This window comes from Hemitrygon akajei, chromosome 1 (genome assembly GCF_048418815.1).
Source record: "Hemitrygon akajei chromosome 1, sHemAka1.3, whole genome shotgun sequence".
Taxonomy (NCBI): domain Eukaryota; kingdom Metazoa; phylum Chordata; class Chondrichthyes; order Myliobatiformes; family Dasyatidae; genus Hemitrygon; species Hemitrygon akajei.
This window is the reverse complement of record NC_133124.1, coordinates 9895776-9921230: the sequence shown is the minus strand read 5'-3', so window position 1 is coordinate 9921230 and position 25455 is coordinate 9895776. Positions and strand designations below refer to the sequence as shown.

Sequence of the window (25455 nt, the reverse complement as noted above, 5' to 3'; positions counted from 1 at the left end):
TAGTGGAGTTCTGTGACTAGTGGTGTGCCGCACAAATTGGTGCTGGGGCCATTGTTGTTTAATAGTATTAATGATTTAGATGATATAGTAAACTGGATCATCAAATTTGCAGATGATATTAAGAGTAGTGGTGTATTGGACAACAAAAGTGGCTATCAAAGCCTTAAGTGTGATCTGGTCCAGCTGGAAAAACTGGGCTGAAATTTAATGCAGCCAAGTGTGAGGTGTTGCACTATGGCAGGACAAACCAGGGTAGACCTTACACAGTGAAAGATACGGCACAAGAAGTGCAGAGTGCAGTAGAACAGAGAGATCTGAGAATACAGATTCTTATTTCTTTAAAGAGGTGCCACAGGCAGATAGGGTCATGAAGAAAGCTTTTGACACATTGGTCTTCATGACTCCTGAGAACAGGAGTTGGGATGATATGCTGAAGTTGTACAAGAGGCCAAATTTGGAGTATTGTATGCAGTCCTGACCACCTATGTGCCCACAGGAAATACGCCAATAAGCTTGAAAGAATGCAGACAAAAGTTACAAGGAAGTTCCTGGGACTTGAGGACCCAAACGACAGGTTAGAACATTATTCCCTGGAGCCTAGGAGAATGAGGGGAAATTTGATAAAGGTGTACAACATTTTAAGGGTAAATGTAAGCAGGTTTTTTTCCAAAGGTTGGATGAGACTAGAACTAGATGTCATAGTTTAAGGGTGAAAGGTGAAATACTTAATGGGAACCTGAGGGGGAACACTTCACTCAGAGGATTATGAGAGTGTGGAAGGAGTTGCTAATGCAAGTGCTGGATGCAGGTTCATCGATGGGAAGGATATGAAGGCTATATAGTCTGAGTGCGAGTAGATTGGTAACAGGTCGACTGGGAGCAGATGGGTCAAAAGGCCAGTCACTGTGCTCCACAACTGTTATCATAAATTAACATCTAATGAGGAGCATTCATTAATATAGACAAGGATGATAAGCCAATCTGAAGGATTGAAGCTTTTTTCTCCATTAATATGTACCTTTTCTTGTAGAGAAAAAATATTTGTATAAACCTATTGTACTACAGTAGTCAAGTTTCCCTTCAATAATTAGTCAAAACTGACCAAATTAGAGTTGGTGAGTTAAATGCTAAACTTATTCAGGGAGAATGAGTGCACAATAGGTCACTTACGAGAAAATCAGCAACAAGGTTTGAATTAAATTTTTCAGGACAGTCAGACATTGAAGTTGGTCATTTCAAAATATTGAAATTATTGATGAAATTTTGGAATATATCCTTTACCTATAGTCCACGGGGTAAACTGTAGCTGAACTCCTGGGAAACAGCCATAATGCAACAGGTTTAAAATCAAATTTTGTTTTCTGAACGCTCACCAGACAAGAGAGGTTGAAAATACAAGTTGGAATCCAAATACATTGTTGGCTTCCCAAATAACTGTCTGAGTTAGTAGGACAAAGAACGTGAAAGTAACAATTGAAAAGCAGAGTTTAAAGAGGCACCTTAGTTATCATGGACTTTACAGTTATTTGAAAACAACAAATTTCTGAACTTTTAAGTCATAAACCATAAACACAAATAATTGTTTTAAGGCTCAAAAACCTATGTGAAGTACTGCACAAAGAGCTTATTAATACATTTTAAGGCTTGGATGGCATTCGATAAGGATGAGAAAGTAGTTACATACTAGTGAACTGTACAATTCTTCATTCAGCCCAAATTTGGGAGACTCTGAACTATCAAATAACTCAAAAATTTTCCTCAGTAATGCAATTACGTGTATGTCTAGATTGTGTATTTAAGTCTTGAATTATTGCATGAACCCACAACTATCTTGTTCAGATGGGTCAGTGCTCCCAAGCTTAAATTAAGCACATTAACATTTGCAAATTAAAAGAGAGACATAGGGACAAGAAAGGTGGTGCCGAGGAAGCATCCAGAAAACAGAGCACACGATGTGAGGAAAATTCAAGAAGAGACATCAAGGCCAGACATAAAGGGGGGCGCAATTACACAATGTGAAATAGGAGGGCACAGAGACGAGCATACACATACAAAGTTGAAGAAAGAAAAGGTATTAAAAAGATAAAATCAAAATGGGAGGCAATAGGTAGTTAACTTTTGGGGACAGCAAGCCCAACAGCCATGTAAAGGAGTAGTAATGTGAATTAACCGAGAGATTGTATTGACTGAGCGTTTGAGTTCAACAGCACCTTAGTGTTAATTTTACATATACAAGAAAGTCAGTCTAGCACTTTATCATCAATGCCACTTAAAGCACATTCTGTTTTAACAGAGAAACAAAGCCAAATTTCAGTTTTGGAGCCTTAAGGACAGAACATGGAGACGAGCTGAAGGCATATTTGTAGCAGACCCTTTTATTAATGAACAAGCAGCACAAATGAGAAAACAAAGCCAACAGAAAGCAGAGTTATCACTGACCTATTCCTATACTGGAATTGCCCTGAGTTTTATGTTGAGGGAGTTGTAAGCCTTGAGGTGTGTTGTTCCTGCTATCATCCAAACTTAAAGCAGAGTCCTTACGAGAAACTTTAGGTGCTGTATCATCACTAATTCCAGATTGCTTCTGTCTTCGCCGTTTTTTGCTCCACAATTCATGACAATCTTGCCAGTGTGGCAGGCTAGGAAGAAATATTGATATAATTAATTGTGTTTTAAGATGCACTTTCTGTATTCTGTAAGCAGCTCTACACCAATAACTATGACCATTACTCCTACTTTCGCTTTGAAAATGATCAAAAACTGTATTCATTAAAACAACACACACACACACGGCTGGTGGACCTCAGCAGGCCACGCGGTACCTATAGAAAAAAGTACAGTCAACATTTTGGGCTGAGACCCTTCGGCAGGACTGGAGAAAAACAAGATCAGAAGTAGACTTAAAAGGTGGGAGAGGGAAGAGAAAATCACAAGGTGATAGTGAAATCAGGAGGGGGAAGGATGAAGTATAGAGCTGTGAAATTGACTGATGAAAGAGATACAGGGCTAGATAAGGAGGAGTCTGTTAGGAGAGAACAGAAGGTTATGGAAGAAAGAAAAGTGGTGAAGAGCACCAGAGGAAGGTAATGGGCAGGCAAGGAGATATGGTGAGAGAGGGAAAAGGTGATGGGGAATGGTGAAGGGATAGGGGGCCATTACCGGAAGTTTGAGAAATCGATGTTCATGCCATCAGGTTGGAGGCTACCCAGACGGAATACAAGGTGTTGTTGCTCCAACCTGAGCGAGGCCTCATCATGACAGTAGAGGCGGCCATGGTTTAATATTTTGGAATGAGAATGGGGAGTGGAATTAAATGGATGGCCACTGGGAGATCCTGCTTCTTCTGGCATATGGAGCTTAGGTGCTTTGTGAAACAGTCTCACTGATAAACAGGAGGCCACACAGGGAGCAGAGGACATAGCATATGACCCCAACAGACTCTCAGGTAAAGTGTCAAAAAGGGAGGGAAATGTGTGCTTGGTGGTGGGATCCTGCTGGAGATGGCCGAAGTTATGGAGAATTATGTGCTGGATGCAGCGGCTGGTGGGTTGGTAGGCAACAACAAGAGGAACCCTACCCCTAGGAGGGAGGCAAGAGGATGGTTTGAACGTGAAATGGAATAGATGCGGTTGAGGGCAGCTTTGATGGTGGAGGAAGGGAAGCCCCTTTCTTTGAAAAAGGAGGATATCTCCTTCGTTCTAGAATGAAAAGCCTCATTCTGAGAGCAGATGCGGCAGAGATGGAGGAATTGAGGAAAAGAAATGGCATTTTTACATTTAACGGTGAAAAAAGGTATGAGAGTCCGTGGGTTTACAATAGACATCAGTAGATAAGCCGTCTCCAGAGATAAAGACAGTGTAGATCGAGAAACGGGAGGGAGGTATTGGAAATCGACCAGGTAAATTTGAGGGCAGGATGGAAATTGGAGGCAGGAAGCAGTACCAATGCAGTCATTGGTGTAGCACAGGAAAAGTGGGGTATGGATACCAATGTAGGCTTGGAACATAGACTGTTCCATGTAGCCAATAAGCAAGCAGGCACAGCTGAGACTCATGTGAGTGCCCATAGCTACACCTTTTGTTGGAAGGGAATGGGAGGAATTAACCAAAGGAGAAATTACTAAGAGTGAGGACGAGTTCTGCTAGACAGAGGAGAGTGGTGGTGGAGTGGATCTGGTTGGGTCTGGTGTCCAGAAAGAAAAGGACAGCTTTGAGGCCTTCCGGGTAGAGGATGGAGGTGTATAGGGACTGGATATGAATAGTGGAAAATAGATGATGGGGACCAGATAACTTGAAATCATTGAAAAGATCCAGAGCGTGTGAACTGTCACAGATGTAGAAAGGAAGGGACTGAACTAGGGAGGATAAGACAAAGTCTTACGAGTTCAATGGGGCAGGAACAAGTTAAAACTATTTGTCTACCTGGACAAACACGAGGAAATCTGCAGATGCTGGAAATTCAAGCAACACACACAAAATGCTGGTGGAATGTAGCAGGCCAGACAGCATCTATAAGGAGAAGTGCCGTCGACGTTTCGGGTCCTGACGAAGGGTCTTGGCCCGAAATGTTGACAGTGCTTCTTCCTTATAGATGCTGCCTGGCCTGCTGCGTTCCACCAGCATTTTGTGTGTGCTGCTTGTCTACCTGGACAAGCGGGTTTGTGGACCTTGGGCAGGAGTTAGAAATGGGAGACAATAGATGCAGGAGTAGGCCAACTGGCCCTTCGAGCCAGCACCGCCATTCAATGTGATCATGGCTGATCACCACCATCAGTAACCCATTCCTGCCTTCTCCCCATATCCCTCATCTCCGCTATCTTTAAGAGCTCTATCTAACTCTTTCTTGAAAGCATTCAGAGAATTGGCTTGCACTGCCTTCTGAGGCAGAGCATTCCATAGATCCACAATTCTCTGGGTGAAAAAGTTTTTCCTCAACTCTGTTCTAAATGGCCTACCCCTTATTCTTAAACTGTGGCCTCTGGTTCTGGACTCCCCCAACATCGGGAACGTGTTTCCTGCCTCTAGCATGTCCAATCCCTTAATAATCTTGTATGTTTCAAGCCCTGTCACTGTAATCTTTCAACATATGACAGTCCCGCCATCCCAGGAATCAACCTCGTGAATCTATGCTGCACTCCCTCAATAGCAAGAATGTCCTTCCTCAAATTTGGAGACCAAAACTCAACACAATACTCTAGGTGTGGTCTCACCAGGGCACTGCACAACTGCAGAAGGACCTCTTTGTTCCTACACTCAACTCCCCTTGTTATGAAGGCCAACATGCCGTTAGCTTTCTTCACTGCCTGCATATACTTGCATACTTACTTTCAGTGGCTGATGAACAAGGACACCTAGATCTCATTGTACTTCCCCTTTTCCTAACTTGACACCATTCGGATAGTAATCTGCCTTCCTGTTCTTGCCACCAAAGTGGATAACCTCACAGTTATCCACATTAAACTGCATCTGCCCACTCACCCAACCTGTCCAAATCACCCTGCATTCTCCCAACATCCTCCTCATATTTCACACTGCCACCCAGCTTTTTGTCATCTGCAAATTTGCTAATGTCACTTTAAATCCCTTCATCTAAATCATTAATGTATATTGTAAATAGCTGTGGTCCCAGCACTGAGCCTTGCGGTACCCCACTAGTCACTGCCTGCCATTCTGAAAAGGACCCGTTAATCCCTACTCTTTGTTTCCTGTCTGCCAACCAATTTTCTATCCATGTTAGTACTCTGCCCCCAATACCAAGTGCTCTAATTTTGCCCACTAATCTCCTATGTGGGATCTTATCAAAGGCTTTCTGAAAGTCCAGGTACACTACATCCACTGGCTGTCCCTTGTCCATTTTCATAGTTACATCCTCAAAATATTCCAGAAGATAAGTCAAGCATGATTTCCCCTTCGTAAATCCATGCTGACTCGGACTAATCCTGTTACCGCTATCCAAATGTGCCGTTATTTCATCTTTTATAATTGACTCTAGCATCTTCTGCAGCACTGATGTCAGGCTAACTGGTCTATAATTCCCAGTTTTCTCTCTCCTTCCTTTCTTAAAAAGTGGGATAACATTAGCTATCCTCCAATCCTCAGGAACTGATCCTGAATCTATAGAACATTGGAAAATGATTACCAATCTGTCCACGATTTCTAGAGCCACCTCCTTAAGTACCCTGGGATGCAGACAATCAGGCCCTGGGGATTTATCAGCCTTCAGTCCCATCAGTCTACCCAATACCATTTTCTGCCTAATGTGAATATCCTTCAGTTCCTCCGTTATCCTTGGTCCTCTGGCCTCTATTACATCTGGGAGGTGTGAGGTTCGGGAACTATGAGGTTGGTGGCAGTGGATGGGAGCTCCCCATAAGGTCAGTGATGGTGTGGGAGAAAATGGCCTGGTGCTCCTTACTGGGGTCCTGTTTGAGGGGTAAGTAAGAGGTGGTGTCAGAATGGTCGCTGTGCCTCAGCAAGGTAGAGGGCTACTTTGCTGCCAGACTACTACAGCACCCCCTTTAACTGTGGGTTTGACGACTACGTTAGTATTAGTGCAGAGGGAGTTTAGAGCACAGCATTCAGAGGGGGTGAGGTTGGAATTGGAGAGAGGAGTGTTGAAGTTGAGATAGTTGATGTCCCGTCAGCAGTTATCAATGAAAAGGTCCAGAGCAGGCAGAAAACTGGGGCAGGGTGTCCAGGAAGAGGAGGAGGGTTGAAGACGGCAGAAGGGGTCATCGGTGCGGGGTGGAGATTCCTTAGGAGAGTCAAAGGAGTAGGCTCGAAGATGATGGCGGCAGAAGAAAAGCTCAGCATTACGGAAGTCACAGAACTCACTGAGGTGTGGATGCAGGGGGACAAAAGTGAGACCCTTACTGAGGACAGAACATTCTGCCTCAGAGAAGGGGAGGTCAGAAGGAATAGTGAAGACCCAGCAGATGAGAGCTGGGATCAAGGGGTGGGGAAGGGGGTTGGTAGTATTTGAGAAGGGAGGTTTGGGGTGTTCAGGGATGGTGGGATGAGGTAAAGGTGGTGTCTCTGAGGGCCCAAGAGCTGGTGAGAGATGGGATTGCGGAGTGGTGGTGGGGAAAGGGGTGAAAGGGGTTCCAGTAGCAGAGTGTGAAGACCCAGCCTGGAGGTCAAGGCTGGAGTCAGAGTTGGAGGTTGTGCAATGAGCACTTTGGAGATTTGAGGATGTTGGAACCCGCACTGATGGCGGTGGAGTCTGGGTTTTGAATCTCATTTGAGTTGTTGGAGCTGTTGAGGTCGGTAGCAAGGATCGCAGTCTGGAGACATCTGGGCCTGCCAGCATTATTTATTTATTTAGCAATACAGTGTGGAGTAGGCCCATCCGGCCTTTTGAGCTATGCTTACCCCATCAACCCCACAGCCCTGATTAACCCCAACATAATTACAGGGCAATTTACAATGATCAATTAACCTGGTCTTTGGACTGTGGGAGGAAACCAGAACACCAGGGAAAACCCACACGTTCCACAGGGAGGATGTACAGGGACTCCATACAAAACAGCACCAGAACTGAACTCCAAAATGCCCTGAGCTGTAATAGCTAAAGCTACACAACTGTGGCACCCAAATAAAAAAATTAAAAAAATATACATAATAAAAAAAATATACAAGAGTATACGATACAATGCCTTTTCATTCTTACATTCAGAATCAATGTGTTAAGTAGTGCTCTATTAAGATTCAAGATGGCAGCTTGATACCATCATGAGCATCATCACATTCCTGAAAACCTTGAGGACCGTTGCCACTCATGTGGCCCCTAGGGCGGTAAACTACTATAACAAATGAGGGGTCTCCTCAACCAACTCAGCCCCTTCGTGTTCAATATCAGAAGAACTTTTGCTCTTACTCTCAAGGCAGCAGGGCCCATTGATGGACTTGGTGCTATCTCAGGCCCAGAATACAGAAGACTAGCTCAGTCCTCCATATTTGTAAAAGGCTCTCTCATTTTTATTAAAGACCAGAAATGTGCAGGAAAAACTAGCATTCTGACAGGTGCTTAAAATTATTGATTTTAATGAAATGTTTTCCAGTCAGAACTGCAGATGAACTTTTTCTGGCCACTCAATTACTTCATGAATAATTTGCATATTAATTCCTAACCCCACTTTGGTTCTATAACATTAACTTTGCACAAATGAAATATAATCACCTTAGTTTTTAATTACCTTGAAGGAAGCCATTTCAGATTCCCATCATCTGTCCCTAAATAATGGAGTTATGAAGTTATCCCTCTCTTTCTCTAAACTCCAACATCACACATAATGTTAATTATTTCACCTCAACGTTCCATAAGCAAACTGTCTTCGAGCTAATCCTTATAAACTCAAGTAAATTGAAAATATAAATCAAATGAGTAAAATTGGACACATTTATGGAAGAGTATTTCAGATAGACTGTTGGCAGTATTCAAATTGAATTCCACACTTTTGGACTTTCCTGGGCTCAGAAATAATAAGGCCATAAGACCTAGGAGCAGAATTAAGCCATCTGGCTCTTCGAGTCTGCTGCACCATTCAATTATGCTGATCCTTTTTTCTATCACTTCATTTACATGTAGTCTATTGACTCTGCTTGTTACATCCTTGAAGCATTTTAGCAAAATTTTTGAACTTGATTAACCTTTCAGAAAGCCATGCTGATGTTATTTAATTGCATTAAACTTCTCTAAATCACGGGTTATTTCCTGATTTTAAACTGCAACATTTTGCCAACAGATATAAAATTAACAGACCTACATAGCCACCTGCTTGTATTCCTTCATTTTTCATTCATTATTGTGCCTACTCAGTCGGCTGCTGACTTCTCAGATTCAGCTGAAGTCTATTCCAATCCTCCACCTTATTTCCCTGTACCATATTAACTTTGCCCCATCCCCTACCTGCAATAGCCAGTGTATCCAACAAATGGCACATCGCTGGAAAGAGTTAAGAAAATCATGGTGGTCACAGGGAGAACAGGCAAACTATCTCTAGACAACAGCAGATGTCAGTTTGAACTTTCACCACTAGAGCTGAGGCAGCAATACTATCTTTAATGCCACTCACGTGGCCTCGCAGGACAAACTGTACATTTTGTACAGCTTTAATGGTGCGACCTTCAGTTACTGCAATTTTAATTTTTGTCTGCTTCAGGCAGATGGGGCTCTTCAGCTGTGTTTGGCAGATCATTTAGAAGGAAAATACTGATCTCAAATGTCAGCAGCCTTGTGGCTATACCCACTCATGGGGAAGGCTTTTGAAGTAAATCCAGAACTGTCGTCCGTAAGGCAGTCGTACATTGAATTCAATGCTGACTGGGAACTCATGCAATGCCACTGCTATTCCTTGGTTTCATCAGATGCCTGGAGAGGGGTGTCTGCTTCATGGGCAACAGCTTGCTCACCATATTGTACTGCCCTGGCTTATATATTGGCTACATAGATAGCTAGAATGCAATATCCATGGTCGATCCTGACAAACGGAGGCCTCACAATTTTTGTCTTCCAAAAAACTCTTGCAAGTTGCTCAAAAGTAAATGGTGAACTCTTCAATTTAATGACACTGACAGACAGCATGAAGTGAGGAGGCTAGCCAGTGGAAAGTAAAATAAACTCTGCTAGAAACATTCAGCAGGCCAAGCAGAGTGTTCAATATTTCAGGTGCCAAACCTGTCATTAGACCTGCCGAGTGTTTCCAATCTCATCTGTTTATACTTCTGATGTGCAGTTGTAAATATTGTTTATTTGTACTGATACATGCAATTAAACTTATCATAAATGAAGGACTCCAGTTATGATGGAAGACATGAGCAATCTATGTCCTGCCAAGCAATAAAACAGTTTCCGAGTCTCCTCTACGAATAAAGATAATGGTTTGATCTTAGCATGGAGCTAAATCCACAGAGGAACTCACTACCAAGTCTTCACCCAAGAAAACAGACATCTGCAGCCCCTCAAGTAATTTGCTGCAGTACCACTAATGCTTTATTATTCTGGATTTGCTGCTTTTACAGCAGTGTCACCTAACCTCTGGGAGCTACGTTTCAAATCACGTTGATGCAACTTTCTTGACCATCTAACTAAGACCATCCTGCCTATTGGAGGTTTACATTGTTACTTCATTAAAAACATTCATGATAATTTTTTCTGTAGAATAACTAGATTGAGTTGATTAGAACCCAGCAACTCCCACCCAGAACTGCAATCACTAGCTGAACATTAATTTTTCTCCCCCCAACAAATCTAGCATTTTGTGCAGAAGGTCCTAATGCAATCAAAAGTCCAGAGAATGACTTACTCAGGCGGAGGCATTTTTGTAGGATCCACCTCTCTCAGGAAGTCGGACTGAAGAGCCTGCTCTGCCGTGCAGCGCTTACTGGGATCCAAAGCTAACATGTGATCAAAGAGATCCAGAGCAGTTGCCGGAATACTGAAAGCATAAACAGAACATTGGAAATAAGCACATCTTCATCTCTTTCAACATCTTCAGATAAATTCACAATTTGTACTGCATTTCCTTGAACTACATCTAAACTCAAGTTAAGCAGGTGCTACACCTTGCCTAAGGCTGACCTGTAGGATAGCGGACGACAAGAGCACCTTACATCTCCTTTGGTAGTAACGTATCTGCACCCTGCCACCCAATAAACAATATAGTCACTCCAAAACAGATTCAAACTTTATGCGCAGCATATTTTAAGAAGATGGAGCAACAAAGAATAGGATATCAATGCAGTCATAGGCATGCATCCACACCGATTAAATCCAACATCTGAAGGCAGCTCTCTCACAATTAGAGGGGGTAGGTTTAAAATTATAGAAGTTAAGAAAATGACACAACAAGCAGCCTGATGAGAAGATCTTTGTAAAGGCAAGTACCAGAAATAATTGTAGTAAATTGTGTGTCAACAGTGAGCATATGTTAACAGAAAAAGACTACAGCTTTGAGGCTAGTTGTAAGTCTAGCACTACAATAAATCTTAGATGATTTCTTCTTCAGATATCAGCAATGACAAATTAATTTCAGTTCAGCAATAAATTTATCAATATGATTCAAATACTGTATGCTAATCCTTCAGCCCGGGTATGTGTGGGAGGAGGTTTCTCAAAGTTATTTGACATAGGATGGGGCACATGACAAGGGGACCCTCTGTCTCCTTTAATTTTTACTTATCTATTGAACCGCTTGCACATTTAATTAGAAACTCTCCTCAGATCTCCTCTATTACCATAGGTACAACATCCCATTCAATATCACATTACGCGGACGACACATTAGTTTATATGGCAAATGTTCAACAAACTCTCCCTTATGTTTTAAAAACACTGGAGCAATTTGGATTTCTTTCAGGATACAAAGTTAATCTGTCAAAATCAGCAATGATGCTGATTAATGCAGATAAAAGTAAGCTGTCCCTCCCTCCCCAAATTAATGTTACAAATGAGGTCCTCTACTTGAGTATTAAAGTTAATACTTGCCTATTGTCTGTGGCTAAAACAAATTACTCTTTAATTTTGAAAAAAAAAGGAAGATATTAATAGATGGAGACACCTGCCAGCATCAGTCCCACCCCGATATCAGTCATTAAAACGAACATCTTACCTTGCATTAATTTTATCAGCTCAATGATCCCACTTGCGCCTCCAGCAGGATATTGGCAAAAACTGGACTCCTTACTACGATACACAAAATGCTGGTAGAACACAGCAGGCCAGGCAGCATCTATAAGGAGAAGCACTGTCGACGTTTCGGGCCGAGACTCTTCGTCAGGACAAAGGAAACGTCAACACTGCTTCTCCTTATAGATGCTGCCTGGCCTGCTGTGTTCTACCAGCATTTTGTGTGTGTTGTTTGAATTTCCAGCATCTGCAGATTTCCTCGTGTTTACTCCTTACTACGATGCTACGTTTGGAACGGTAAACGACCCAATATAAAGTGGTCAGCTCTAAAATTCAAAAAGTCGGATGGGGGATTGGGTTGTCCAAATTTTAAACTATATCACTGGGCATTTGTATTACAAAGTCTTAGCTACTGGATGGAGAAGGATAAAGTTTTGTCATGGAAAAATATAGAACAAGAGCTAATAGCACCAACACGAGGAAATCTGCAAATGCTGGAAATTCAAATAACACACACAAAATGCTGGTGGAACACAGCAGGCCAGGCAGCATCTATAGGAAGAAGTACAGTCGACGTTTCGGGACGAGACACTTCGTCAGGATTAACTGAAAGATTCAGTTAATCCACCAGCATTTTGTGTATGCTGATAGCACCAATAAGGTTGAAGGACTTTCCGTTTATAGGAATGTCTACCAAAAAATGTGATTTGTGTTACGGTTCAATTTTAACCCATATGCTACAAGTGTTTCGAGCAGCAGAAAAATTCCTAAAATTTAAAAGCATATGGTGCAAATCATCTCCATTATGGAACAATAATCATTTTCTATTGGGGGAGGGGGGAACCATTCACTAACAGAATTTGGGAGGATAAAGGTATTACTACTCTTCAAGATATTAATGGGGCAAGTACTATCATCAGCTTTCAAGAACTGGTATCTCATTATAATATTGATAAACACTCTCTTTTCTTCTAGTTTAGAGTAAGATTGGCTTGTAAAGCCTACGGGGTTCCCTGGTGGTCAGATTTAAAAGAGCATCCCATTTTAAGTTGGATACAGAGTGCTCCAAGACAGATAGTGTCATATATCTATGATAAATTAAACTCCCAGAAATATATGCCCACATCAGGAATGAAAGACTGGGATAGGAACATATCTGAATTGGCACAAGACTTAGACTGGGATGCGATTTGGGATAATGCTACCAGTGCTTAAAAAAAACCCCCAAATCATTGGTATATACACTTGAAATGTTGTTATAGAGCATATCTAACACCGAGAATTTCAAGTACTCACTGGCTCGGAGCTTTTTGGACATTTCTTACCTGGAATTATCATCAGCAAGAGTAAATGATGCACAACCAAACACAATCTTAAAGTGGACAAATATGATATCTAACTTAAAAGATCTTCTGTTAAAATAGGAATGCTCTGTCTGTGTATGCACTACTATTCAGTTGGTTGGTGGAGGGGAAAGGGGTGGAGAGGGGGGTGGGGATGAGGGTTGGGGGATGGCTGGGTTAAACAGTCAAAATGTAATTGGCAACTGGTTGTATTGAATGTAATTTGTTCGTGTTGCAATAAAAATTAGTGATTACAAAAAGCAATGACAAATAAGGATTAAGGCATGAAGCTTCCAATGTTTTCCAACCATCTTCAGAAGTAACAGCTCTGTCTTGGAAGGTAGTCCTGTTGCATACTAGAGATAAGACCTAAAAATATTTTACCTCCTAGAAGGGGAAATATTTTCAAGTGATAATGGAATATATATAGATAGGATTATGGAAGAGAAATAGGAGGGTGGGCCAATTTGGAATAAGTTACCAAGGCATTGAAGGGGCAATAAAATTGAGAAAGCAAGAGACAGAGGATTTTACTGATTACACTTCCTGCTATCTCAGGGAAGCAGCCAACATAGTAAAAGACCCCTTACAGTGGGTCACTCTCCCTTCTTCCATCAGGCAGAAGATACAAAACCCCTAACATCAGGCCTAAGAACAATCTCTATCCTGCTGTTGTAACACTCATGAACAGACCTCTTGATCTTGATCTACTTCATCATAACCCTGGCATCTTATCCACCTAACTGCACTTTCTCAATAACTGTAACACTATTCTGCAATTGTGTTTTTGTAGAACCTCAATATACCTATCTGTTCAAACAGCATGCAAAACAACTTCTCACTCTCTCAGTAAATGTGACAATAATAAACCAATTACTGAGAAAGGTTTTGAGATATTTTGTGAGTTAAAAAGCAAAAATAGCTGTTGCTAAAAGTGAGATGTACTAATAGATTGCTACTCAACCACTCGACAGCTGAGGCGCTAGATAATCAGTTTGAAGTTCCATAATTAAAAGGGAAACAGATAGATGAGGGATGTCTAATGAAGAACTGTCACTTTAAGAGTGCAAATATTTCAGCTTCAGAACACATCCTTCTTAAAATCAAATCTATAGCAGATACATTATTCAGCCTAATATCTATGAAAAGTCATTACCCTCAAGGGAAATAGGATATTTCTGTTAACAAATCTAGATTACTCAATTTTACCAATCCCCCTAGGTTTTCTTTGTTCTAAAGCAAACAACTACAACCTAGTTAATCGCCTATCATAACTAATTTGTCAGCCTTTGCAACATGCTCATTAATCCCTTCTGAACACTCTCTAGTGTCAACATCCTGAGGGATCATGACTAGAATTGTACACAGGGCTATAATTCTAGTATAGCCTGATATCATGGCTCTTGTATTCTATGCTTTGGATATTGAAACAAACCATTTATCACCACCTAGATGCCAGATGTCAGACTATATGTATAGTCTTGTTAGAGTATTATGTACACAGTACATCATGAACCACACCGTCACTTCAACAATTCATAACATATGGTTGAATCCCATTTATAGTGTTTGGCGGGGGGGGGGGGGGAAGAGTGCAGAAAGAATATTCACTATGAAAGTCGGTTGTTTCCTTTTTGTTCCACTCAAGGAAACTTAAACTTTTCCAATCCTCCTTTACCAAGCTTGCTGACCAAAGGAGTGGCAACTGGGGAGAAAGAAGGGCTCTAAACCACCATACCAGATGCTTAAACCATGCGGTACTAAGAAGTTTTAATGTTCCTTTATTATTCTGCATAGTAGGTTATCATTGTGTACTGACAACTAGCCAGAATCCTTTCACCTTTTATTGAAATCACTCTATCCAGTTTCTCTGTTGTAAATTTGGTTCCAGAAGCACAAACATAGAATAGCAAGTCAACTCGTCAGTGTTGTTGAATACAGCTTTGAATTCCACTCTACAGTTGTTGACAAGTTAATCTCTTTGATTAGGCATTTGGTCAACTTGCAAGGTGGTTTTCCTTGGCATGGCTTCCATTATTTTTAGTTCAAACTCTGAAGCAAAAGGCATATTGTTGCGAGGAGAGCAAAGATAATATTGTTTGTCTCTAACAATCTCATCCAATATAATTTAAAATAATTTCCTATTCACAACATTAACATTATGCAGCAGTCATTGAGATTTTGTGATCCTTCCTGACAAGTCACTAAAAATGGAACCTCAACGTCTGGTCTGCTGCCTCTTTGCCAGCATTTGAATGATCTAATTAAATAATCCCTGTGCCTGTTTTTAGGCTTTGACAGCTTATATTACGTTGCCCAGGGTTGACAAGGCTAATCCCAATTGATAGCAGCATATTTTGTTATTGTTTAGATCTTAATTCTAGGTTTGAAAAAAAGACTTTGGCATTAAAAAAACTACTCTTGCAGTCCATCTAGATGAGATGCACATGGACAATGAAAATATTTCTCTGAACCCATTCAAAGAAGGTAAGCTTTATTCATTTTTATTTTTAAACTGAAGACAAAGATTAAATTTTTTTAAATTGCAGCTTTCGTGTTATAGAAATAAAGTTTCAGCTTTGTCACGTACCTTAAAGCATACAGTGAAATACATGGTTTGCAACAAACCTAATCAGCGAGGATTGAGCTGAACAGCCTGCAAGTGTCACCATGCTTTCAGCACCAACATACCATACCCTTAGCAATTTAAATTGGAATTTAATGACTCAATGTTTAGTTTGGTGATTGTAGTCCCACTCTGTTTAAGAAATGTGCAATTGTTGAAATTTAGAATGAAGTGAATTAACTATTTATATGTTATACATTGTTCCATACAATTGAAACTGCCCACAGTAAAGATTTAATACATTCTGTCAAACAGATGTGTAATTCAGCTGGCTAATTATCGTACCATTCCACTCACAAGGTTGTATTGCTGCACAGTAAAATATTGTTTAATTCCTCAGTTTATTACAAGATTTAAAAAAAAGAGGAAGTCAGCAAGTGAAGTTAACTGGTTTATTGACCTCCCAGTAAATATGAGAGAAGAAATGGACACTGCATATCTGAGCTTTAGACTCATTTTCAGGTAATGAATTAGGCACATTAGGTCTTGTTCAAAATTAATTCCAGATGAAACATGCATCATCTTGTTAAATCTGTCTTCAGCATATATCACAATCTCTTAAAAGCTTTGATGGACATAACTTCTGTGTTGTACAACCTTCAGTTCATAAAAGTACAAAACTACAAACCCAAGGTTGAATTTGTGAAATCTAGTTTTGAGTTCATGTTGGAAATAAAGTAAAAGACTAAATAGATTAGATTTTAAAAATTAAAACTATAAATGGTGAATACAGGAATAGTAAACATAGGGACATTGGTGCTGTCCATAGTTTCCTGGAAACAGCAATGCATGTAGATAGGGTGAATGCATATGCATGTTGCACAGAGTATAACAGCTCAACTTTTATGTTGAGACTTTATAAAACACTAGCCAGACTGTACTTGGAGCATTGTATGTGGTTCTGGTTGCCACACTATAGGAAAGATATGATTGTGCAGGTGAGAGTGCACAGGAGATTCACCAATCTGTTGCCTGGATTGGACAATGTGTTATGAGGAGAGTGGATAAATTGGAGTGCGTTTTCCCAGCAGCAAGTCATAGGTAGGTGAGGAAAAAGTCATGGATGGAGCTTTTACCCCAGGTAGGAGTATCAGTAACAAGAGGGCATAGGCTGAAGGTATTTTCAAGCAGATTTGAAGGTAAAGATTTTTTTTAAAAATATACCGAGAACAGTTGATCTTGAAGTGGCGGTGGAATCAGATATAACTATCATGTCTAAGACACTTGGACAAGGCATAGAGGGATACGGACCCAATGCTGGCAGCTCCTGTGTTCTTTTGTCTTTTTTTTGTCCCCTCAAAATGATTCATCCTACACTCCAATTGGCACCCATTTGCCACATTTATACCAACCTAAGCCATTCATAGATATCTTTCTGCAACCCAATGTCTTCCTCCTATCCGCCACATTGTTAATTCTGGAATCATTAGCAAACCTCTTAGTTGCAATCCCTGCCATAAATTTCCAAATCATTTGCAAATACCATGAAAAGGCAGAAATCTGGCGAGCATCAGCCTTGACAACCATTACCTCCTGCTTTCTCCCACCAAGGCAATTTTGAATTCAATCTGCCAAATTACTTCAATAACATGGACCTATTTTCTTACTCTACTTGGGACATGAAACTTAGACAATGCCATCTATTATTAAATGTGCCATTAACTAACCTCTTAAAAAATTCATCTGTTAGACATGAGCATCCCTTCTCCCTATTGATATAAAAAGTAGATTCTTGTGCTGAAAGAATAAATTGCAGAATTTATACTACTAGAACCTGGCATCTTATTAGTATTAGCCTATTACACCATATCCCCAAGGGAGACTTTCTAATCCTAATCTATGATCAATCCCTATTTCTTGTTAAGGCTACACACACAAAATGCTGGAGGAACTCAGCAGGCCAGGCAGCATCTATGGAAATGAATAAACAGCCGACATTTCAGGTGGAGACCCTTCTTCAAGACTGGAAATGGAGGAAGATGCCAGAATAAAAAGGTGGGATGGAAAGGAAGGAGTATAACTCGAAGGCGATAGGTGAAGCCAGGTGGGTAGGAAAGGTAAAGGGCTGAAGAGGAAGGAATCTGATAGGATAGGAGAGAGGACTGTAGGAGAAAGGGAAGGAAGGAAGGGACCCAGGGGCAGGTGATAGGTAGGTGAGAAGGCCTGAATGGGGAATAGAAGAGGGGAGGGAAGGGGAAGAGAAAATAAAGCTTTTTTAAGCCAGAAGGAGAAATCAATATTCATGCCAATGGGTTGGAAGGTACCCAAATGAAATGTAAGGTGTTACTCTTCCTCCTTGAGGGTGGTACAAGAGGTGGACCTGTACCTGTATGTCAGAACAAGAATGGGAATTAAAATGCTTGGCCATCGGGAAGTTCAGCTTTTGGCAGAAGGAGCAGAGGTGCTTGAGGAAGCAGTCTCCCAATTTACAACAGGTCTCACCAATGTCAAGGAGGCCACACTGGGAGCGCCAGACACAATAGATGACCCCCAGCAGGACTGGGACCCTGAATGGAGTCAAGGGAGAAGGTGAATAAGGCCGTAAGACATAGGAGCTGAATTAGGCCATTCAGCCCAGAGTCTGCTCTGCCAATCCATCAAGGTTGATCCCGAATCCCAGTCAACCCCCTACACCTGCCTTTTAGCCATATCCTTTGATGCCCTGATCGATCAGAAAACTATCAACTTGTGCCTTAAATATACTGAGTCTGTAGTAAAGTGTTCCACAGATTCACTACCCCCTAGCTTAAAAAAAATTCCTCTCTACCTCTGTTCTAAAAGGTTGCTCCTCAATTTTGAGGCTGTGCCTTCTAGTTCAGGAAACATTCCCTCCACATCCACCCTTATCCAGTCCTTTTAACATTTGGTTGGTTCCAATGAGATCCCCACCCATTCTTCTAAATTCCAATGAGTAGAGGCCCAAAGCTGCCAAACACTCTTCGTGTTACCCCTTTATTCCAGAATCATCCTTGTGAACCTCCTCTGGATTCTCTCCAATGACAACACATCCTTTTTGAGAGGAGCCCAAAAACTGTTGACAGTAGTCCATGTGCAGGCTGACGGGTGTCTTATAAAGCCTCAGCATTATCTCCTTACTTTTATATTCTATTCCCCTTGAAATAAATGCCAACACTGCATTTGCCACCTTTACCACAGACTCAACCTGTGAATTAACCTTCTGGGAATCTTGCATGGGGACTCACAAGTCCCTCTGCACCTCTGATGTTTGAACCTTCGCCATTTAGATAACAGTCCATACTATTGTTCCTTTTACCAAAATGCATTATCATACATTTCCCAACACTGTATTCCATCTGCCACTTTTTTGCCCATTTTTCCAATCTAAGCCCTGCTGCAATCGCATCACATCCTCAGCAGTACCTACACCTCCACCTGTCTTTGTATAATCAACAAACTGCCTCAAGGCCATCAATGCCATTCTCGAAGTCACTGAGAAACAATGTGAAAAGTAGAAGTCCCAATACTGATCCTCAAGGAATACCACTAGTCACTGGCAGCTAACCAGAAAAGGCCCTTTTATTCCTACTTGCTGCCTCCTGAATGGTGTAGCACTTTGGTCACTTGCAGGAATAAGTGGCAAGAGGGAGATTAGTGGTAAGATCCTTTTGGGGATGGCAGAAGTTGCAAAGGATGGTGAGTTGGATATGGAAGCTCATGGGGTGGTTGGGAAGGACAAGTGGAACTCTTATCACTGTTAAGATGGCGGGAAGATGACATGAGCGTAGATGTTCGGGAAATGGGGGAGATGTGGGTGAGAACCACATCAATAGTGAAGGAATTAAACCCCATTCTCTGATTTCCGGGAAAGGAAAAAGGAAAGAACAGAGTGGCAGAGACCAAGGCACGGGAACTGTATAAGGGGAATAGCATTTTTATAGGAGATAGAGGTAATAGTCAAGATAATTGTGGGAATTAGTGGGTTTATAAAAAAAATATCAGTTGGAAGTTTGCCTTCAGGATGGAGTCAGAGATCAAGAAAGGGGAGGGAGGTGTCAGAAATGGATCAAGCGAATTTAAGGGCAGGGTGGAAGTTGGAGGTAAAATTGATGAAACTGACACACGCAGCATGAGAACACGAACCTGCACCAATGCAGTTGTCAATGCCGCACAAGAAGTGTTGAGGGTATTACCAGGGAAGGTTTCAAACAAGGACTGTTTTACATAGCCAACAAAGAGGCAGGCATACCTGGGGCGCATGGCTACACCTCCATTCTGGAGAAAGTGGCAGGACTCCAAGGAAAAATTGTTGAGGGAGAGGACTAGTTCTACTAGATGGAGGAGGGTGGTGGTTGGAGGGGAATTGGTTGATTCTTTTAAGAAACGAGTGGAGAGCTTTGAGACCTTCTTGATGGGAGGTATAAATATATAAGGATTGAACATCCATGGTGAAAATGAGGCAGTCAGGGCCAGGGAATTGAAGGGCCCCAGTGTTTTCAGTAAAAACAGCCTGGTACAGAAACACGGATGCCCTTGAACAGAAAATCCTATAAAAAGTAGAGGACATGACCCAATCTATTATGGGTAAAGCTCTCCACACTACCCAGCACATCCTCATGAAACACTGTCGCAGGAAAGCAGCATCCATCATCAGGGACCTTCATCAGCCAGGGCACTTCTCTTCTCGCTGCTGCCATCAGGGAGGAGCTACAGGAGCCTCCACCACCAAGTTCAGGAACAGTTACTACCCCTCAATCATCAGGCATTTGAACTACAGGGGATAACTTCACTTGCATGATCACTGAAATGTTCTCACAACCAATGGACTCACTTTCAAGGACTCTCGTCTCATGTTCTCGATATTTATTGCTTATTTATTTACTATTTTAATTTCTTTCGTTTTGTATTTGCAGCTTGTTGACTTTTGCACACTGGCTGAATGCCCAACTTGGGCAGTCTTTTAACTGATTGTTATGGTTATTATTCTATAGACTTATTGAGTATGCCCACAAGAAAATGAATCATAGGATTGTGTATCATGACATTTATGTTTTTTGATAATCAATTTACTTTGAACTTTGATACTTACAAAGAATATTCCTCTCTTAGCCGTCTGCGATACTGCTTCTTTGGCTTCATTGTGTGGAAATATGGTAGTTTAATCACATCAGGCCACACTGCTGGACACGGGCTACCACAGATTCGACTGTCAGACAAACAAGTTGATGGATGAACCATAATTTCTTTTCAGTACATTACGACATTACCAAAATACTACTATTGCTTGAACATGCATTAACTCCATTATCAAACCCATCAGTGTATGCCAGCTAATGCCAGAGAGCTTGACCTAATAGTTGCCACCTTGAAAAATGCAGGCTATTAAACCTAACATGTCCAAATAACTTTGACCTTTTTCCCACAACAGAGAACAAACCAGGATATATTGTTTCCTCTGATGAAGGGGCACAGACCAGATTGCTCTCCACAGATGCTGCCAGACCTTTCAGGCTTTGTTTCAGAATTTTAGAATTTGCAGACATTTTCATTTCCTGTTGCCTTTTCCAATTATTATGTAAGCAGACAAGAGCACAAGAAACTGCAAAGTGCAACAGACTCAGCCCAAATCATCACTATGACCACTTGGCACTACAGTGGACTTTTTCCCTGTTTTGTATTCTGTCTTGTTTAACTTTGTATAACTTATGTCTTATGCATGTTCGGTTATCTATTGCCAGGTGCTCATGATGCAACTGTAAGCAGCTGTGTATACATGTACTTCTGGACAAGACAGTGAGCTCGACCTTGACTTTGCAAGGCAAGTGAATGATTATGCCTGATACGCATCAGTTTCCCCCCCATTCCCCCCCCACCCCAGCAATATTGATCAATTATTATTCTGGAATCCTCCTCCCCTTAAAACCCTGCTGAAATATAAGGGCAAGAAATATTCTGGTACAGAAGAGATGGCTTATACTTTTTAATCAGTACTGTTTAGAAAGTCATTCTTTTTTTCTAAAAAGATATTTACAATTTACTTAAAGCAGCACTGACCAAAGGCTACCTTGTGGTAGCTAAAAGTATCTTCTTTCTAGTCAGCTATTAGACAAGAGTGCACTAAAGGACTTTAGCATCACATGTTGCTGGATTACTCCAGTATCAATGTCCTTGACTGACATTGGCACCAGCTTTACATGGAAGTGCTAAGATGCTGGAACTCTCAGTTAAGAGTGCCGCATTATCCAACTTTCAATAATAAACTCCCAGCCTTGATTTCACAACAGCTTCCTATACGAACCCAGAATATGCCTTTTCACCCCTTTCCTTCCAGAGAACCAAGCAGAGATCAGGCTATTCACTTGAATTCCCAGGGAAACAAACTGGTTCTGTTTACAGACATCCTTAAGTCTAGTTTGTCCTTAATGCAGAAAGTTCACAAGGATCACTCAATATGATCCACGGTATTGCAACAAATGGCATCAAAAACACTACATCACCACCAGTTAACTCAACTTGCACTCATTTATCAATTGCACATTATTATGCAGAGGAGGACAGCATAGCCCTTGCCACACTGTTCTAAACTTGGAATAAAGAAAACACTTTTTTTCTGCAGGAATTGACTCACTGGATGAAGATATTGACAAATTGCTAACCTTACGGATGTTTAATTTCTTCATTTCCATAATGAATCATCAATCACAGTACAATAACATATTAATAACCAATTGAATCTAGACTTTAAGGCCAATAATACAGATTTAGTAAAGTAACTGACCAATAATAAGTGTCACCCTACAATGCTTCATTAGCATATTTATCTTGTCCTGGAATGCTAAATGGCATGCTGTGTCAGGGAAAGCTATGCTCTTCAAAGACATCTCTTGCCAGGGTTGACTACACGGCATCTGCCAATTATCTTTGTCTTGAGTATCTTCATGATTATGTGGATTATGGTCACCTTAATGACCATTCATCTTAACCCTCATCTTGCTGTAAAAACAATACTGATAAGAAACAGTAACTGAAAGTGTTGGGTGCTGCCATGCATAGGAACGAATGTGTGCACATACACTGGATTTTTGATTTTAATATTATGGGAGCTTGTATGCATTACAAGTGCACATAAATCCAGCTTTGAATAGACTGTACTTTATGATCACAATGTGGTCTCCTCTACACTGAAGAAACCAAACACCTGGGTGACAGATCAAATCACTGCCTGATCTATTGAGTATTTTCGGCATTCTCTTCATAGTTTCAGCTTCAACCCTATTCTGCATTTCACAGCTTTATCACATTGCTGTGCTTGTTCTCCCTTGGTGCTCATTGACCTATTGATCAAACAGAAACCAAACTCTGAACAACTTCTACCCATTTCACACAGCTTTCCTCCCCCACCTTTTCTGAAAAAATACGACTATCTTTCTCTGTTCCTCACTTCCTCTGTTCTGCTTAAGACTTCTTAATTATTAAATCATTACTCTTTCCATATATACAGATTTTTTTTCAATAACATGTTGTCTGACTGCTTTATAGAACAACCTCCACTCAGCTGAAAACAGCGAGTCCTGATGAAGGGTCTCAGCCGAACATTGACTGTTTATTCCTCTCCAGAACGTTTGTGTGCACTGCCTGAGTATCTGTTTGTCACTTTAATTCTTCAAATCCCATTCTGATCTTCCAACCCTTTGCCCAACAAAACCCAATGCAAGTTTGATGAACATCGTCCAGATAGGCATGTTGGAGTCCTCAGAATTTGAGACTGCCATTCATTTCCTAAAAGACCACCTGACATCAGTGGTGATTAAACAGGCCCTCACCACCATAACCTGTGTCAGTCCATTTTAGTCCCCACATCATCACATACATTTAGTTATAGAGCACTACAGCACAGGAACAGAATCTTCGACCCATCTGATCCATGCCTAATGGTTTTTCAGTTTACTCTCATTGACCCACACCTGCACCACAGTGCTCCATACTCTTCCCATCCATATGCTTATCCCACCTTCTCCTAGATGTTGCAATCAAACCCACATCCACCACTTCTGCTGGCAGCTCGTTCCACACACAGCACTGAGTGAAGCTCCCCCTTAAACATTTCACCTCTCACACTTAAACTATGACCTCCAGACCTCTAGTTGTAGTTTCACCTCTCAGAGGAAAGAGCCTCCTTACATTTATCCCTCAATTTTATGTACTTTATCAAACCTCTCCTCATTCTCCAACACACTAGGGAATAAAAGTCTTACCTATTCAACCTTTCCCTATAATTCATGTCCTCAAGTCCTGGCAACATCTTTGAAAATTGTCTCTGTATTTTCTTTTGTTTGCTTCATTCTTCGCTCTTCTTTGCAATTTCTGACTACACAATTTAAAATTCGATTTTTCTTTTTCCTTAATTCTGATTTGAAAAACTGGCATTCACTACTGATGCTGCTCAACTTGCTGAGCACTTCCAGTAGTGTTTATTTTTATTTCAGGTTTTCAGCAACTGCAGCTTTTTTGGCTTTTCAGTTCTGAAGAGTTTGTATATATTTGACAGTTTAAAAAAAATTCCATGTACCAGGTACTAACAAACTGGCATACTGTATTATGATTATAATTTTATTACATCTGGGTCACAAGTGAGCAGCCTACATTTTACATGATATTTTAATGCATTGGCAGATACAGTAGACAGAAAGAAAAAGCAACAAAGGGCACATTTCACACTTCGAAATCAAGTTACTTTATGACAAAGCCAAACATGTGCCAGGTGTGCAAGGACAGACAAAAATGAGAAAAGCAACTTTTGATAGAGTCTATTCACTTTGAGATTCCATAAGACATAGGAGCAGAATTAGGCCATTCAGTCCATCAAATTTGTTCCATCATACTATCATGCCCGATTTATTTTCCCTCTCATCTTCATTCTCCTGCCTTCTCTCCGTAATCTTTAATTCATTGGCATAACAGCTACCAAATGAATTTGAGAGGAGTGAGCCTCATGGTGTGAGCAAGAAATCAGTCTGTTTTGGCATTTTAAGTGCTTTTAATGGTCTATGTGAATCAGAATCTCAGCCAAAATATTTGAGACTTGATCTCAATTTCCGTGTGGCTCTCTGTAATCAGTGGGTGGGCTTCTGCTTTCGTGTGGTGTCCTTCTTTCAATGATGAAGGAGAACATTACTATGGTTCAGTGTTAGTGGATTGGACTATTGCATTTATGGACTACGGACTTTTTCGGACATGGTTTTTATTTTGTGTTTTCGCCTTTTATTCTGTTTTGTTGTGCAGGTCAATGCTCTTGTTGCATTTTGTACGGGGGAGGGTTTGGAAGGTTGATGATTGGGATGCCATTCTTTTTCGTGTGGGTTCATGTTCTTTCTTTGTATCGTGGCTATTCAGAGAAGACTAATCTCAGTTGTATACGGATGCATACTTTGATAATAAATGAATCTTTGAGGTATACAAAATTGAGGGGCATGGATAGAGTTGCTTGAGACTAAAACTACAGGTCATGGATTCAAGGTTCAAATGTTTAAAGGGAACATCAGGGGGATCTTCTACATTCAGAGTGGTGATAGTGTGGAATGAGCTGTGAGCAGAATGGGTTCTATTTCAACATTAAGAGAAATTTGGATAGGTACAAGGATAGGAGGAGTACAGGTCAAAAGGGACTGGGCTGAAGGCTTGTTTCTATGCTGTAATACTCTACGGGTGCCAAAACTTTCTGCTTCAGAGACTGTACACACTACACCACTCACATAAAATTAACAAGGTGATAATTTCGCAAATCTTGCTATTGTAAGCTGAGATTAATACAGCAAAGAGGGAACAGTATGAAGAACCACTCTTTGCAAACCATCCAGTCCATAGATTAACAAACCAGAAAACACATATAAAAGAAATAAATTC

The 25455-nt window shown here is 41.0% G+C and overlaps 1 protein-coding gene across 2 annotated transcripts in view; it reads right to left on the bottom strand.

The window, feature by feature from the left end:
- cdk13 (cyclin dependent kinase 13) overlaps positions 1-25455 on the bottom strand; it is a 147033-nt gene that overhangs the window by 43913 nt on the left and 77665 nt on the right. The window contains exons 10-12 of one of the 2 annotated variants that reach the window (XM_073032002.1): positions 20642-20758; positions 10304-10435; positions 2440-2639 (exon numbers count right to left, since the gene is read on the bottom strand). In XM_073032002.1, the coding sequence (XP_072888103.1) occupies positions 2440-2639; positions 10304-10435; positions 20642-20758 (449 nt within the window). The remainder of the gene's footprint in view (positions 1-2439; positions 2640-10303; positions 10436-20641; positions 20759-25455) is intronic. The other variant, XM_073032095.1, reaches the window with a different exon arrangement.